The sequence below is a fragment of the Salvia splendens genome, chromosome 1 (genome assembly GCF_004379255.2).
Source record: "Salvia splendens isolate huo1 chromosome 1, SspV2, whole genome shotgun sequence".
In the NCBI taxonomy this organism is placed as follows: Eukaryota; Viridiplantae; Streptophyta; class Magnoliopsida; order Lamiales; family Lamiaceae; genus Salvia; species Salvia splendens.
Window position 1 is genome coordinate 20377657 of NC_056032.1, and position 16593 is coordinate 20394249.

Here is a 16593-nt window from a genome sequence, read left to right on the forward strand (position 1 = left end):
TGTGATCTCATACAACAGTGAGTGTGTGTGTGATCTTCTTGAGTGTGTGAAAGCCTTGTGTGTGTAAAACCCAACACCTATCATGGGAGGATCTTCCGATGCCTCTGAGGAGTCTCCCTTTTCACAAACATTTTGTCGTCATCATTTAGAGGCCTGCTCCTGCTACAGCCATCATCATTTTGTACTAAAAAAAAGTTTGTGTGTCATATTCAAGCTCCCATGCAATAAGGCAGAAAAAGAATGAGGTTCAGTAACTATTAACAGAACCCCTGCCAAAAACTTTTCTATTTAGGCAAACAACATTTATAGTAGTTCAGCTACAAGTATGAACACATGATATACACAAGGTACTCCAGATATAAAAAAAACATTAACCAAATTAAAATCCCTGAGAATTTTGAGATGATAATAAGACTTACAAGATCATGACTTCAACTAAATTGGTGATTTAATCATCAAATATTGGAGAATGAGAAGCCAAAAGAAAATGCCAAATCTACAACAGATTCTTGGTGCAAGTGTATAAAAAGCTAACATATACATATGATGTTTGAAAACTTTATAAGATGAACCATGGAAACTAAATCAGAAGGAAAATGGATTAATATATGTCAAGTGTCTTTCTAAGGCAACCATAACAGAAATTGTATGGAATAATGTAGAAAATGGCAGCTGCAGAAGATCATCCGAATTCACATTCACTATAATTAGTAATCTAAGAAATTGCTCTCCATCCTCATTTAACAATATCCATATGCAGCATTGAGTAACAACCAACAAGAAATGCAATCACTTCACTTATTACCGACAGATAAAAGCAAGAAATAAAAACATAAAAGAGAGTTAGTAGCAGCAATAGAAAGCCACATTGTGTATAAACAGCCCTCAACAATTCATATAACTAGTCCTACATCACGCAACGTTGTCCGGCGGCTGAGCAAGTCAACTCATCCCCTCTCCCACCTTTTTCCAATTTCAGCAATCCTTGAGGAATCTCCCAAATCGGAGGTCGCTGCTGCTCGGTTTACCTAGTCACCAGACACCGCAGCCATTCTTCACCGAATCACTCCTCAGAAATTCCTTTTTAAATCATCATATCGCATTCAATAAAGAAAAATTTTATTATCTGAAAATTGCGGGTGTTACAAGGCTGTCGAGCTAATTTTGAGGAACCAATTTTCTCGCTATGTGCAAAAATGTTGTTACCATCATTATTTATGTGTGTTTCTCTACAAATCTTTGGTACCACTTAACTCATAAATCAAGTTAAACATATCATCATAGTGACACAAAACTACCCTAAACCCTATGCAGTTCCAGCAATGGACGTCGACGATGCTGATAACGCGTAAAAACTTTCTGTGTCAGAATGACTTAAAATTTGCCCCGTGCTTGTGGATACCTTGTAAATTTAGATTTATAGTTTTTGAACTTGTAAAATATATAGTATTTTCCATATATCCAGTACCACTGAATTTTATTCGTACAACTTCATGCAAGTACCGGATGTTACGTACGTTCTTACTTGGCTGTTGAAGACTCGTCCTGAGAAGAGGGTCGGCAGCAAAATTTGAAGGCTGGCGCGGGAAGAGCTCCCATCGGCAGCTAATTAGGTTTTAGTTGTTTCACACAAATTTGGGGGCAAAATACTTCTTCATTAATTTTAACGCAACTATTTAATAGCATTATTTATATTATCTAAAATCCTAGGGTTGGTTCGACTTAACCTAGACAGCAGGAAAGAACCAACAAAGAAAACCCGACGGGGCGCGAAAGGCCCGACTCAACAATATTTTAAAATAATAGAAAAGAGTTCAACGATAATTTAAATTACAAAAGAAATAAAAATTGCGCGCCTATTTGGGTAGCGATTAGGCGGTCTGAGATTCTCCCTTGGCCGCAAACTCTGAGCTCCTGTTCCCTGTTTCCATCCGTCGCCTCCACCTCTTCGGGGTCTTGCGTGTCGTTCCCCTTGTCTTGCTGCGATGCTGGACTTGCTTCGTCATCCTCCACTGCATACTCCTTCGGTGCCTCCGTGGACTCGGTTATACCCGCAGACGTTGTGGCCGGACGGTTCGTATCACACATTTTCTCATTTCTTATCCCCTATCCAATCCCCTTTTGGATCTAGCATTTGAGGCTAAATCAACTTATACTTTTGTTAATTGTGTAAAGATATTACATTTTGGGCAAATCTTGGGCATAATTGATGGATCCAACAATGGAGATCCATATCATCAAGTGGTCGAATTTTACAAACGTCCCAAATTGCGAGATAAGAAAGTGACTGAATATACCCCCTCCATCTCATAAAATTATGGGTATTTCCATTTATAGAAAGTTATCCCAAACTCATTTACCCATATTATATTGTGGGTTTCACTATCCACTAACACTAAATTATGTGTTCTTCTCCTTCTATCTCTTGTTTTATCAATTGTGCATTAATTGTCGTGCCATTTTAATTGCTCATATTTTTATGGGAGAGATGGTGTATTGATTTCAAGTTACACCTCTTTATAGAGGTGGCAAATCGTGCAGATTGGGTCGTTATCGGGTCAACCTGATAATGACCCAACCCAATAAGGCCTAACCCGAATCCGACCTATTAAGAAAACTCTAAACCCGAACACGAACCCAACCTGCTACCTTCAAACCCGAACAGCAACCCAACCCAATAATGACCCGCATCCAACACGGACTTGTTAACTACACACTATAATTTGGGTTGACACGACACGATAGCGACTCGAACCTGATATTACACAATTCTAACCTAATATTACATGATTAAATCTAATATTACACGATCAAACCTTATTTTTAACCTAATTTTCACGATTAAAATTTATTTTATATGATTTACGCCTGATTTACAATAAATTTAAAAATTAAAGTAAAATATATTTTTTAATAATAATAAAAATAATAATATTATTTCTTAATGTGTTATCTGCATCCAACCCGAACTCAACTCGGAATTATCGAGTTTTAAACCGGTCAACCTGATAAGGACACGAACCCAATAAGGCTTGATCCAAACCCAATATTTTCGTGTGAATTCGTGTCGAATTATCGTGTCGTATCAAAAATTGCCAGCCCTACCTCATTATATGTTTGTTTAAGTGAATTGTGGTTAATGCTACTTTTTGAATGTTGTGTTTTATATTTTGCTTTAAGTTTTGTTGTAGTTTAAAATCCTTGTCAAATCTTGTTTATGGTGTTATTGTGTACTGATAGGCTCGGATTTTGCACTATTTTAAGGGCCATTTTGTGGTCCGTTTTGAGTGTAAAAGTTGCTTTACATGTCCATTATTTGCATATTATATCAATTTTGGTATTTTGACGTGCTTTGCGAGAAATGTGCAAAATATAGCTGAAAAAAGGCATAAAAACATCAAATCTGGAAGCTGGAACTGAAGCGCAACCCAGCGGCCAGCTGGACCCATGCCAGCGGTCGCTGCAATGAGTCCAGAGAGTTCTGGAGCTGTCCAGCGGCTCGCTAGGCCCGGTCACGCACAACAGCCTGTGTTCAAACTCAATTTTCCGGTGATCCTGAAGTTCGATCAGGGCGTTCTATATGTCATTATTTTCTCTCTTCAAAAGAGCTTCGCGATGGTACCTTGATCATCTCAATCGGAGTTTTGTGCAGAAAGTTATGGTTGTTCTACCAAAGTCGCGCAAAGCTGTCAAGTGCAGAATTTTAGGCGGAAATTCCAAAAATGAAAGAAGACATTACCTTATGAAGCCAAATCTTTTCCTTAACCTATGAGGCACGAAAATTCCATATTTACTCTTGCTTGGAGGAAACTTTTTACCAAATTTAAATCATTTTCAAGCCTATATATACCCCATAACCTAATTCATAATATTCACCAATTCATAGCCCCAAAAGGAGAGCCTTCATGGCTTCCCCCTATATTCTCCAACCCTAATTCCTCCATCCATCATTCCATCACTATTCTTGGAGATTGGAGTAAGGTAAGAGAAGACTAAAGATTGCACAACAATTCATCCTTGTGTTTTATTTGCTTTTACTTTATGTTTTGTACTTTAATTTGTAGTTTTTGCTATTTGTCTATAAGTAGTTAAACTATAAGACTTCTTTGGATGTGTTAGTTACTTTTATTGATTTATACAATTCCGTTTTGCTATTTAATATCCGTTTTGTTCTTACTTCGTTTATTCTCTAAGTTGTTGGATAATGCTTCACGTTTGAGTGACACATTCGGTGATGAATTAATATAACTAGCTACATAATCGTGAGAGGAGGTTGGCGAGTTAGGTCCACTTAGTAGACACTACAATTAGCTTCCCTTAAAATGACACTGTTAATTGAGAGTGGGGATTTTATAAGGGTCTTAGGACCTTTTGGGAGTTACAGATCTAGGATTGACGCTCCTAGTGTTAGTAATCTACGCTTGTGCCGCATGGGAAAAACTTATGTGACTCGTTCTATCGAAATATGAACTGTGCTAGGGTGTTGTAGTTGGAATTTGTATAACCATATTTGTGAAACCACTATTCTTGGAATTCCACGATTTGCCTAATTTATTTGCTTTATTTTATTTGTTTTTGTTTAGTTAAATCGAATCTCTTGTTTCTCTATATAGTATATGCCGCTTAGTACATGATAGCTAGTTGCAATTATATTCCCCGTGTTCGATATCCCAGTACTGACCTTTAGCTATACTAGATCTACCATGTATACTTGCAAGTATTTTTTAGTGCTAATAAAAAGTGCATCATGTACACCCACCGTCAACTAATAAACTTTTCACTTTGTTATTTTCGTCCGTCTACTAATAAACTTTCCCTCTGTTTTTATACTACTTTTGGTAGAGGATCCATGTTCAACTAATTTTATCTCACACACATTTCATTATAAAACTAATTTATAAAAGTAGTACTCACTTTCCACTAACTTTTTCAACTCAATTTTTACTATATTTCTTAAAACTCGTGTCCGGTCAAATACGCTCTTGTGTTGGTGAACAGAGGAAGTATTAGACTAGTTTTATGTATAAAATATAGAGTAAATGTCAATTTTGGTCCTAAACATATGGACAAAATACGAAGTTGGTCAACACATTTACTTTTTGAAAATCCGGTCAATGACAAATAATCATTGTAGATCCGGTCCTTTTTTTACGGTTTCGTCATTTTCTGACGGTCAACCGTTGATTAGTGAATTTTTAACCGATTAGGTAGGCTTAATATGAGATTATTAGTCACCTAATTATTTTATAATTATTTTACCAATTAAATTGTTTTTTAATTATTATTCCATTCCTAACAAAATCAAAACAGGCGCGACTTTCAATTGTTAAATGTTCAAGATCTATTTGATTTTGTTTATGAATATGATAGACTAGTCTGACATTTATTATATTATATGTTTTCTGCTTCATCTGAAGAAGTCCCATAATGTTATGTAGTAGATTCAAAAAAAAAAATCCAGATTCAGAATCTAGATTTAAAACATACATATGCATTTCGATATACATCGTTCAACATTTAAAATTTAAAATTTAAAATTCAACAACAAAATTCAAATTTCAACAAAAATTAGGGTTTTCATTCAAATCCATCAAATTACTTAAATACACAAACAAATGTTGCAACAACAACAAACCCTAGACAATACGACACAACATTCACTAATTTCTCGATATTTTGCTAAATTCTGATAAATTCAAGGCTAAACAATCAAAATCGGAACCGACCATTGAGGTTGACAAACTGAAGGCTTCATCTTCGTTGATGAACTTACACCACTTGAAGAAACAACATTTCTTTCTCTCACATGCAAAGTAAAGCTTCCCTCATGTCGGTTTTGCTTGGTTGGTGATAATACGGAGTGGCGCCGCCTTCTTGCAATTGCAAAAAATGTAGCTAAATCAGAGGTCTCAGGCGGTGCCGCCGTCGCCGGAACCCTGCTGCATCTCGACTCGGCCATATCCGACGAGTTTTGTGGTTATTGCAGAGAAGGAAAAGTTAGGGTTCTTGTTGTTGGATGTAGGGAAGAAAGAGAAGAAACAGAGGGAGAAATAAAGATGAAGTGAATCAGGTTTTTATAGTTACTAATTTTTGTTTTTTTTTTATTTTGCATTTTACTAATATTACAAAAATTAAAAGAAATTATAAAATTAGCTACGGTAATTCAAAATCGGCTAATCCGGTAAAATAATTCCTAATCCACGGTTGACCATCAGAATTGACGGAACCGTTAAAAAAGGACCACATCAACAAAGATTTTATTTGTTATGGACCCGATTTTCAAAAGTGAATGTTTTGGACCAGCTTCGTATTTTGGCCATATGTTTATGACCAATTTTGATATTTAGTCTGGAATATATATGCATTTTCATAGTTGTTATGGTTGTGTAACTTGTGTTTCAATGATATACTCCTTCGTCCATGGCTTGGGGCCATGTAAGTCCGAGAAAAATTGAAAAAAGTGTAAAGGGACAAAAATCGAGCAAAATAATTCACATACAGTAAATGATATTTTTAAAATCCAGAGAAAGCATACGTACAAATCCCAAAAAACAAATAAAACAACAAGACCGTCTAATCGGTGTCTAGTTAGCCAGTGGCGATACAATAAAACGAATGAACGGTCAACACAAAATCTCATTATACGTGTACAATACTGTAGCTTTGGTGAAGATTTCTTTGTTATGGCATTTGATCTTGTGTCATCCTTTAGTTGTAACCATGCCTATGGTTAGCATGGAGCATATCTTTTCACGCAACAAGTGATGTTGAAAACATAGTGCAAATCTTGCATTTTATTGTTTGATATGGTGAAGAGACATGTTTGTAGTCAAAGATTGTGCTAGTTTGTGAGCGAGAATCTGGTAGGTTGATTCAGTAGGATGAATGCTGTCCCAGAATAGATATCGCGAAGGTTCCGCGCAGATGCTTGCCAATGGCGTGCAGAGAGGTCCAGCTTCAAGTAATCCAGTGCCGCAGCATCCTCTTTTAGTCTCCGTAAACCCTGCAACACAACACCACCATCTTTAATATTTGCATTTTTAGTTCTGCATACATGTATGTTGTTGAAGACTAGCTAACCATATTTGAGTGGGTTGTTGATCATGTCCATCATAGGATTGTAGACGTCCGCATAGAGGATCCTGCATCCTGTAAGATCCGTCTCCATTTGGCGCACCACCTTCTCAAGCTTGTCGTTGTAAGACACTGCTTCCTCGTTCTCCCTTTGACAGCAGCTTCGCCACAGAGGAGATTTAGCCGTCATTTGTATTGGCAGACACCCTATCGGGGGAAGCCCCGATACCACCATCTTACGACACCCAACATCATACAACGCCTGTCAAATTCATCCATTACAAGACAGGTGAGATATAGATGTTGGAAATTTGGGCTTCCACATGACTAATTTAATGCGTATAACTATCTTTCAGTTGCCTGATTAAAGTGATGCAATAAAAATTAAAGTTTGGGCTATCGTATATTTATTTGTTATAAAAAGAAATGTAAATACCGTATAAGATTAAAAATGGAACGTTTTCTAAAATGGAAACAAATCTTACTTTTTCACATCTCTTACTTTATTCTCTCCCCCATTAACTTACAAAAAAGAACTACATACAATTCTGTGCGAAAAACAAATGTTTCATTTCTAATGGGACGGGGGAGTATAAGATAGGGTTATGGACCCTAGACGTGAGAAGAACGATTTTATATTCTATATTCTCTCGGCAGACTATTGTGAAGAACATCTCTAATCGTCTTGAAGGTCCATAACCGTTGTTCTTGGTTAATCATCATACAGAGGCTATACGTAATTGTTAATTCAATTATTCCAATAAGAAAGACAAAGGGAGAAAAAAGACATACCTTAATGAAGCTCTGCAGTTTGGCGTGGATGAAGTTTTGGTACTGAGAAATGGTGAACTCAAGTCTCCTAGTGGGGAAATCATAGAAGTTGAAGGCGAAGTCATTTGTTCCAGCACTAACTATAACCAGAGCTCTGCTCAGTATCTCCACAGCCTCTTCTTCGCCAACAATACTCTGCAGCCTCTCAACGTACTCATTCAAGTGGTCCAGTTGCGTCGACATGGAAATCACCTGAGTGAAAGAGGTGGTTAGAGCATCGTAGCCCGAGCCAGCTGATGCGAAACTGACCCCGGTAACAACGTCTTGGTCAGAAAGAATCGGGTCCAAGAAGGGAGGAACGGCTTCCTTGAGGCCGAACAGGGATGCAAGTATATCCGGCACCAGTCTCCCATCGGAGAACCTGCCAGTCGGGGCACCACCCCGGAACTGTAGCCGTAGGGAGGGTGGTTGCCTTTGAAAGGAGTGGATATGTAGTTGTTGTTGCCTGTGTCTACTGTTGAATCACCAAACACAAGAATGGCTGGGAATTTGGGATTGGCATTGCATTGATTTGTCAAGGCTGTGATCAACAAAGCCAAGAGGGCTGCAATGACCATTCTTTTTTCTTCTTTTTTTTGGATTAAAATGTGGTGATTTTTATTTATAAGATGAGAAGAGGTTTCCAAATTTGGATTGAAATTTGTATGGTTGATGTGTGAGGCTATGAGACAGTGTGCTTGTGAGCTGCTGCATTCACAAGTATTGGGAAATAGGAAGTGTGTCAGGATTGTAATGTAGGCATTTGCAGTGTCATGTTTTGTTGTGGAATGATGGAAACATCTCCTTTCTTCGCTTCTAAGATGTGTTCAGATTAACTGCTAATTTCAAGTTAAATTTAAATTCATCTTCAATCTTATCCTTTATCTCATTGAAAATCATTCAAAATAGCTTGCTAATGGTTGGACAGATTTTAATGTGAAATTTTTAAAAAAATACTCCCTCTGTTCAAAAAAATAAGGACACTTGGGACGACACAGAAATTAATGCGTAATTGATAAAGTAAGAGAGATAAGGGGAATGATAGTTAAAATAGTGTGAATGGATAGTGGGACGCATATTATTATTAATGTTTAATAATTGACCCTAGTTGTATAAGTGAATTGATTTATATTGATAATCATAAATAGAAATGAGATATTTATGATTCACATATGAACTTTGTCATATTTCCCACTAACAATACCATATTTTAATTATATTTTTTATTTACTCTCTCCGTCCCATAAATAGAGACTAATTTTAGCTAACGATTCAAAATGAAAAAATAGGACTATTTTCCTTGACAGGGAAGTTGCTTATATAAAGATTTACACATATTACAAATCAAAGTGCCAATATTTGTTTATCCCAACGATTTTTATTTTTTTTAAACCATTAAATTGAGGGCAAATTGTCTGTAAAGTCATGAACTTTTAAACTAGTTTGGTTTTTCCCGTAAACTTTAAATGTTGCATGAAAAGTGAACTTTAATGGACTATGTAAATTTCCCAACAGACGGTCCCGTGAACTTTAAATGTTGCATGAAATGTCATGAACTTTACTAGACTGTGTAAATATCCCAATTGACCCGACCTGATAGATTTCTGACACAATTACTTATCCTACGTGGCATGCCGGAGGCGTGACTTGGCAAAACACCAATAATTCTGATTGTTTCTTTTCTATCTTTGCAATCTTTGACCCTAGATTTACTACGATAAATGAAAACATACAAATCGAATTCAACGTACAAATCGACACAAAACATACAAATCGAATTCAACATAAAAGTAGCTTAATTCCATAATTCGAATTGAATCCTAAATTTGTCATTTGCCAAATCACGCCTTCGGCGCGCCACGTAGGATAAGTTTGTGTCGGAAATCTATCGGGTCGGGTCGGATGAGAAATTTAGACAGTCCGATAAAGTTCATGACTTTTCGTACAACATTTAAAATTCATGGAAAAAACCAAACTATTTTAAAGGTTCATAACTTTATAGCCAATTTGCCCTTAAATTGATGTAGAATTTGTGAAAGTTGTTTCTAAAGCCAGACATGTACGATTATTTTGGAATTCTATTTCTCCGTGTATGATTGCGTGAACTGTGTGCATACTGGCTGCAGCCTTACCATACACTCAACTGTAAGAACTCAAACAAATTTAGTAAATGAATTTGTACTTGCTTTCTCCTATGTTAATTAGTGTATTTCTTTTCAGTAGAGAAATTGAAAAATGATATTTAAATGATAAGCGAAGAAAAGTAAAATAAAAAAGAGAAAGAAAAGGTAAAAGTAGAATAGAAGAAAGAATATACTCCCTCCATTCCAAGTTATGACAATCGTATTTTCTTTTGGGTTGTCCCAAGTTACTTGAGTTATTTCTCTTTTCGGCTAAAAACTAAACATCTAATCACACTTACTTTATTCTCTCTTCTACTTTATTTAACTCAAGTAACGTGGGACGGAGGGAGTAGTAATTTTTTTTTGTCAAAAAATGAAGTGACTCGACTATCTCTGAAACGAACTGAAAAGGAATATGAATCATCTAAAAAGGAATATGAATCATCTGAAGAATACGCTGTTTCCTTTTTAGTCAGTCCCACAAGAATATGCACTTCCTAATTTTGGAGAGTATTTTCTCTCTAATGAGGTGGGATACATTCTCCACTAACAATACTTTAATTACTTTTTCTCTTTACCTCTCTCTTACTTTACCAATTTTATATTAAAACTCGTGCTCACCCCAAAGTGCATATTCTTAGGGGACGGAAGGAGTATAACTTATATAAGGCGATCTTTGGAACAGAGTAATGACCCAAATGTATAAAGTTTTATAGCATCGATCACGTAGAGTTATAAAATGGGTTGGGCTGACCGAGGCCCGCCACGTGCCAAGTAATTTGGGACTTAGCCCAGTCCAAGCCCACCAACAAACTGAGCTGGGTTGGGCTTCTTTCTATGTATTCAGATCCGACCCAATCTAGACCTACTAACATAGTGGGTTGCACTAAGCTTCTTTGTATAAATCTAGACCCTGCCCAACCTAGGACCACGATGAATTGGATTGGGCAGAGCTGTGTTGCATAAAAAATTATTTTTTCTATTAGATTTATAAATAAAAAAATAGTTAAATCTATAGACATAAACTATGTTATATGAATTTGATATTTCTACTTTAGAATTCATGTTTACTTCCCCCGTCCTATAAAAATAGAGAATTTGGGGACGACACGAGTTTTAATGCAAAATTGGTAAAGTATAAGCAATATAGAAAGAAAAAATGATCGAAGTATTGTTAGTGGAGAATGAGACTCACCTTATAAGAGATAAAAGACTTGCCAAAAGTAGAAATTGGCTATTTTTGTGGGACGGATCAAAATGGAAAAAGAAGTTTATTTTTATGGGAGGGAGAAAGTATTTAAAATGGAAAAGAGATATGATTCCGAAAATTTCTTTCACTTCTTCAATTGTAAAAATCGTTTATAATGTTTTTGACGATTTTGTCCTTCTAATGAGAATTTTAAGCCTTTGTAATGATTAGTAATTCATTAGATCTTAATAATCCATTTATTGATCCTAAGGATAAAATATATGTTTAGGTATATGTTAGAGGGTTAGTTGGAGTATATGTTAGAGTTTATATATTAGAAATTACCTTCTGACTAATTGAATATTGTAAAAACTCTTATTTTATTTTTTAAGGAATAAAATAGATTATTTTTGTCATAATGTTATTATGTTTTACATTTAATGGTTGTTTTATTACATATTTAAATGTATAAGAAACTTAACAAAGTCTAAGTCTTTGTTTTAGTTGACCGGTTGTAAGGTAACATGGTCACTTCTGAACAAAGAAAAAGAAGAATTTCACAACCTAGATAGGCTTAGACTACCTATCGTGAAAGGTTGCAATGTCAGTCCGCATATTTTTAAGCCTTACTAGAACAAGATGACATTGGTGTGGTATAGCACTTAACGGATCTAACGACAAGACGTGTCTTTATGCTATATACTGAAAGACGATGTCTTGATAAATAAATAATTATTTCTTAATCAATATATGTTAGCATTGAGCATACGATGTCGATTATGCATTACTTTGACTTATCAAATTGTTTTTCTCAACCCAATAATCCTGATATATTGAGTAGTGGTGATTAATATATAGACGTGCTAGGATTGCTATTATATTGTAACGCGCGCCTGGTGAGTCTCGTTTGATAATGTCCTCAAGAGGAGCTCGAAACAAGCTTTTATTATTCGAAACCTAGCTAGTTGGAATTTAATTATTCTATGAATAATAAATAAGCGTTTCTTGCTAAGTCCACTATTGGAATGATAAGATGTTGATTAATTGAGTTTTAGCAGACATGAATTAATTAATGGACATGTATATCTTAAGTGTGAGAATTAAACAATTAATAAGATAAAAACCCGGATTACTTGTAATTGCAGATTTGGATAGACAGTGCAATATTATTACTGTAGTGGCTGATAATAATATTCCAACACTACAAAAAAGCGCACATTTAGCTAGCACCGAAATGCTAGGAAAACCCCCAAAGTGCTAGGAAAAATAAGGTTTTCCGAGCACATTTCGAGCACATAGGGTTCTAGCCATTTGCTTCCTCGGAATTATTCCCTAGCACGTTTCGGAGCAATACTCCAGTTTTTCCGAGCACATTTCGGGTGCTAGGAAACATGGTCAACTCCTTCATGTAATATCCGAGCACCGAAAGGGCTCGGTCTGCACAACACTATCACTCACTTCTCTTCCTAGCACCAGTGTGTGCTCAGAATAATGCACTTCAAGAATCCTAGTACAATTTGGTGCTCGAATAATGCGACTAAAGACTCCTAGAACAATTTGGCTGTGCTAGGAAAGGACATATCGGCAATGTAATACTCCGAGCACATAAGTGCTCGGAATTCTATGATTTTTTTTCATATTTTCATTATTTTTTATTATTATTTCAGCTTCCAATGAAATTAAAATGGCATTAAACTAAAAATATGAATAAAATGAACGAAATTAAAATGCCAAATGAATTGCGAGAATTAAATTGTTTCACAATGTCATGAGTTCAAAATGTTGAAGTCTATATCTATATCTACAGTTCACCCAAAATTTTCAGTAAATAAGGTCTTAATGTGTTTTTGCATATGTTCCTTCATCAATTCTTCTTCTTCTATCTTTCTGACTCTTCCATCCGGGCTTCCATCTGGGCTTCTATTCGCTCCCACTCTTCCTGAAGTCGTTGCTCGTAGAGCTCGTCCATCTTCCTAGGGTCTGATGCAATTTTTTTAGCACTAAATAAAACTGCAAGTATACAAAGTAGATCTAGTATAGCTAAAGGTCAGTACCGGGAAAACAATCACAAATTGGCTATCCTCCACTAAGCTTCTTTCACTATTTGGAAAACCGAAAAGTTTTGGAATTTTGAAAATAAAAACAGTTTGAAAGCAAATAAACAACTAATTGCAAGTAATTAAAGAGATAAAATATGAGAGATAAGAGAATTCCAGGGATGTGCGTTCACAGTTATGGTTATACAAGTTCCTACTACAATACCCTAGCACAATTTATACTTCGATAGAACGAGTCACATAAGTTTTGCCCATGCAGCACAAGCGTAGATTACTAACACTAGGGTTGTCAATCCTAGATCCGTAACTCCCAAAAGCTCCTAAGACCCTTATAAAGTCCTCACTCTCAATTAACCGTGCCGTTTTAAGGGAAACTAATTGTAGTGTCTACTAAGTGGACCTAACTCGCCAACCTCCTTTCACGATTATGTAGCAAGTTATATTAATTCATCACAAAATGTGTCACTTAAACGTGAAACATTATCCAACAACGTAGGGAAGAAACGAAGTAAAAACAAAACAAATATTAAATAGAAAACAGAATTGTATAACCAAAGTCGTTACTAACACATCCGTAGAATGCTATGAGTTTAGTTACACATAATTGAATAAGGTAAAAACATAGATTGTAGGGAAAACAAAATGAACATTAGTGCTAAAGCAAATAAAACTCAAAGGTTGAATCCTTGTAGCTCTTTGATGATCTCTTGCTTCCTTCTTCAACCCCTTGCACAATGAAGAACTCTCAAATTTATGCTCTAGAATTAGATGGCAAAAAGGGGATCCTTAACGAAGAGGTTTGATGGGGTATTTGTAGGGGAAATTTTGAGTAACAAATAAATTAAAAAGTGGCTAAGTTTGGTAAATCTTGGGGAGAAAGTAGGTCAATTCTGTGCGCCGCATTTTTCCAGCGGGCCGATGCACCTTGGCCAGCGGTCGCTGCATATTGATCCGTAGCCTCTGCCTCTTGGGTAGCGGTCGCTGGAAATCATCCCGTAGCTTCTGGATTGTTTGGAGCGGTTGCAGCGCACTACCCAGCGGTTGTTGGGCGTGTTCTTTGTTTCAGCACATCTTTCTTTGGAGCGGACCGCTACTGGCTCAGCGGTCGTTGGGCCCCAACGGTCGCTGGCTGTATTGCAGCGGACCACTGGGCGTCTTGAAAGCTCCAGATTTCCAACTTCGACTTTTTGCTGTCTTTTTAAGCTCAAATATGCACATTTCTCACAAAACACGTCAAAATACCAAAATGGATAAAATATGCAAAATATGACATGAATTGTGATTTTGAAATTAAAAACAGACCAAAAAAAGGCCTTAAAACAGTGCAAAATCCAAGCATATCAGGGTCGCTGCCAGTTGAACGGCCAGATGCATATGCTGATGGGAAGTATAATTTTGTTACACTTCCTGCACCGGGAATCTGCTTTCTCTTCTTCACCTTCCCATGAAGCTCCAAGAAGATGGCATCTAAATCCGGATTGTCTGTCCATTCAGCTCTTAATTCCCTGGCCCTTCTCATAATATCATCCTTCCAACAAGCAAACACAAATTAGATACTACCATAAGCACGTGAACAAACAAATAGTTTCACAGCTTTCTCTTCAATTATGCAAATGCAACATGTTATCATGTTGATGGAACAACAGGCAACAGAATGTATAGGTTGTGGACTAACTAAGTGGATTATGCTTCATTATTAAAAGAAACTAAATCAAATTTCATGTATAATCATAAGTAATCTAAAGTTTGAAAATGCTCGTAGACTCAGAATTGCAGGGCAGAGGGGGGAAGGGTGACAGATGTTAACACATTTCTATTTTAAAACATTGAAATTTGAGAAGTATAGCTAATCCAAGCCAGAATGTACCATCTGTTTATATCTTTCCCTTTCTCTGTCATATACTTTTACTGTTTACTCCTCTTATGCCATTTTCAAGGATGCTACACATAAATGCTACTAAACAACATGATAAATGCTAGCTCAGAATACTTATTATCATGTATTTTTAAAAATTAATCCAAGTCAGAATGTACCATCTCATTATATCTTTCCCTTTCTTTGTCATATACTTTTACTCTTTGTAGCTTGATAATTGTGAGATCACACATCTTCTAATGCAATGGGGTTTTGACAAGTATGAACTAACCAAAACAATCCACTGAAAAGTTGGAAGAATAATACAGAAAGCAGAACATGGCCATGGAGGAGGCCCTCTAAAGTTTATTAATACCACTAGCACATGGCCATGGAATGGAGACCCTCTAAGTTTATTAATACCACTAGCATGCATATAAAAGGAAGAGAAGCTACAACGGCAGAAAGGAGCCATCTAAATGATATAGTTTCAAGCCTATGAACATTACTGGCTTTGATCTTTTTTTGTTCTCAAATACCAAATAGGGATCAAAAGCCCAAAATTAGTCTAATTAAGATGAAACTTACATTAATCTGAGTGGCGTGTTGCGAAACCATCCCTTGTGAATCTTTTGTTCTGAATGTGTGGGTCTTACCAAAGACATCTACAAATGTAGGTAATATCCCGTTGTTTTCCTCAGTCTGCAAAAAACATTTAAAAGGATTTTAAAAGTAACTAAAAAAGTAAACAAATTAAACTAGAAAAATATAAGTTTTACCATTTTTCACCTGCCTCTTCAAATGGAATACAACCATTACAATGTGTTCCAAAGGCCTTCTCCCGCGCCTGTCTACGATTTTTCGAGCACCTCTTAGAAACCATGATATTCTAAGGAAGCGTCCAGGCATCGGTGTATGTCGTCCACTGGGCATCCGTGAAATAGGCCGGTTTCTTCATTGTCTTTCTCTTATAATCCATGGAATCGCCGTATCTAGCTTTGCAATGACTACGAAAAGCTATCTTGCATCTTTCTACAAAATAATAAAGTATTAAATTGTGATGCCCCAGAATTTTGTTCCTTTCTTTCGAGATAAACCGGATATATTAGCTTAATAAAATTCCCACCAGAAGCCGTGTAATCGTAGAATCCTCGTTGTATTTTCAACTTTGGGGTAATCTAAGTATTTTCGTTCGAAAGAAAATAGAGTGCAAGGAAAAATATTATTATTTCAAGGATAAAAGTAGAGGATATACTTTTATTAGAGAAATGTGGTTACACTCCGAGGAATAAAAATATAAGAATAATGGATATAAAACTAGTACATGCTTACATGTGTGAAAGGGACAACACACACTACACTCCAAGGCCCTTTATCTTTTACAAACAAGAAATAATGGAGCTTTACAATGGCTCACAACAAAAGGTGGAAAAGACCTCTACTTGTAGTAAATTACAAAAGAAGTGAGTAGACTAATCCTCCACC

The 16593-nt window shown here is 36.2% G+C and overlaps 2 protein-coding genes across 2 annotated transcripts; both read right to left on the reverse strand.

Annotated features, from left to right (window-relative positions):
* Positions 1–6771: 6771 nt before the first annotated feature.
* Positions 6772–8462, reverse strand: LOC121746234 (GDSL esterase/lipase At1g06990-like). Its single transcript, XM_042140182.1, is given in 4 exon segments — positions 6772–7003; positions 7081–7336; positions 7867–8297; positions 8300–8462. Coding segments are annotated over 4 exon segments (1059 nt in total). The 3' UTR covers positions 6772–6794.
* A 5432-nt stretch (positions 8463–13894) lies between these two features.
* On the reverse strand, positions 13895–16197 carry LOC121745057. The gene is made up of 3 exons (XM_042138822.1): positions 15898–16197; positions 15697–15810; positions 13895–14781 (listed from the first exon to the last, which is right to left on the reverse strand). Exons 1-3 carry the CDS (start codon positions 16039–16041, stop codon positions 14458–14460), a joined length of 582 nt encoding a protein of 193 aa, XP_041994756.1. The 5' UTR covers positions 16042–16197; the 3' UTR covers positions 13895–14457.
* Between the last annotated feature and the right edge of the window lie 396 nt (positions 16198–16593).

What these genes read in the sequence shown, in the direction of transcription:
- LOC121745057 (XM_042138822.1), bottom strand. Translation starts at nt 16,041, where the DNA reads ATGCCCAGTGGACGACATACACCGATGCCTGGACGCTTCCTTAGAATA. An exon ending in TATTCCATTTGAAGAGGCAG is followed by an intron (nt 15,811 to 15,897) that starts GTGAAAAATGGT and finishes TGTTTTTTGCAG; the next exon opens with ACTGAGGAAAACAACGGGAT. An exon ending in AACACGCCACTCAGATTAAT is followed by an intron (nt 14,782 to 15,696) that starts GTAAGTTTCATC and finishes GCTTGTTGGAAG; the next exon opens with GATGATATTATGAGAAGGGC.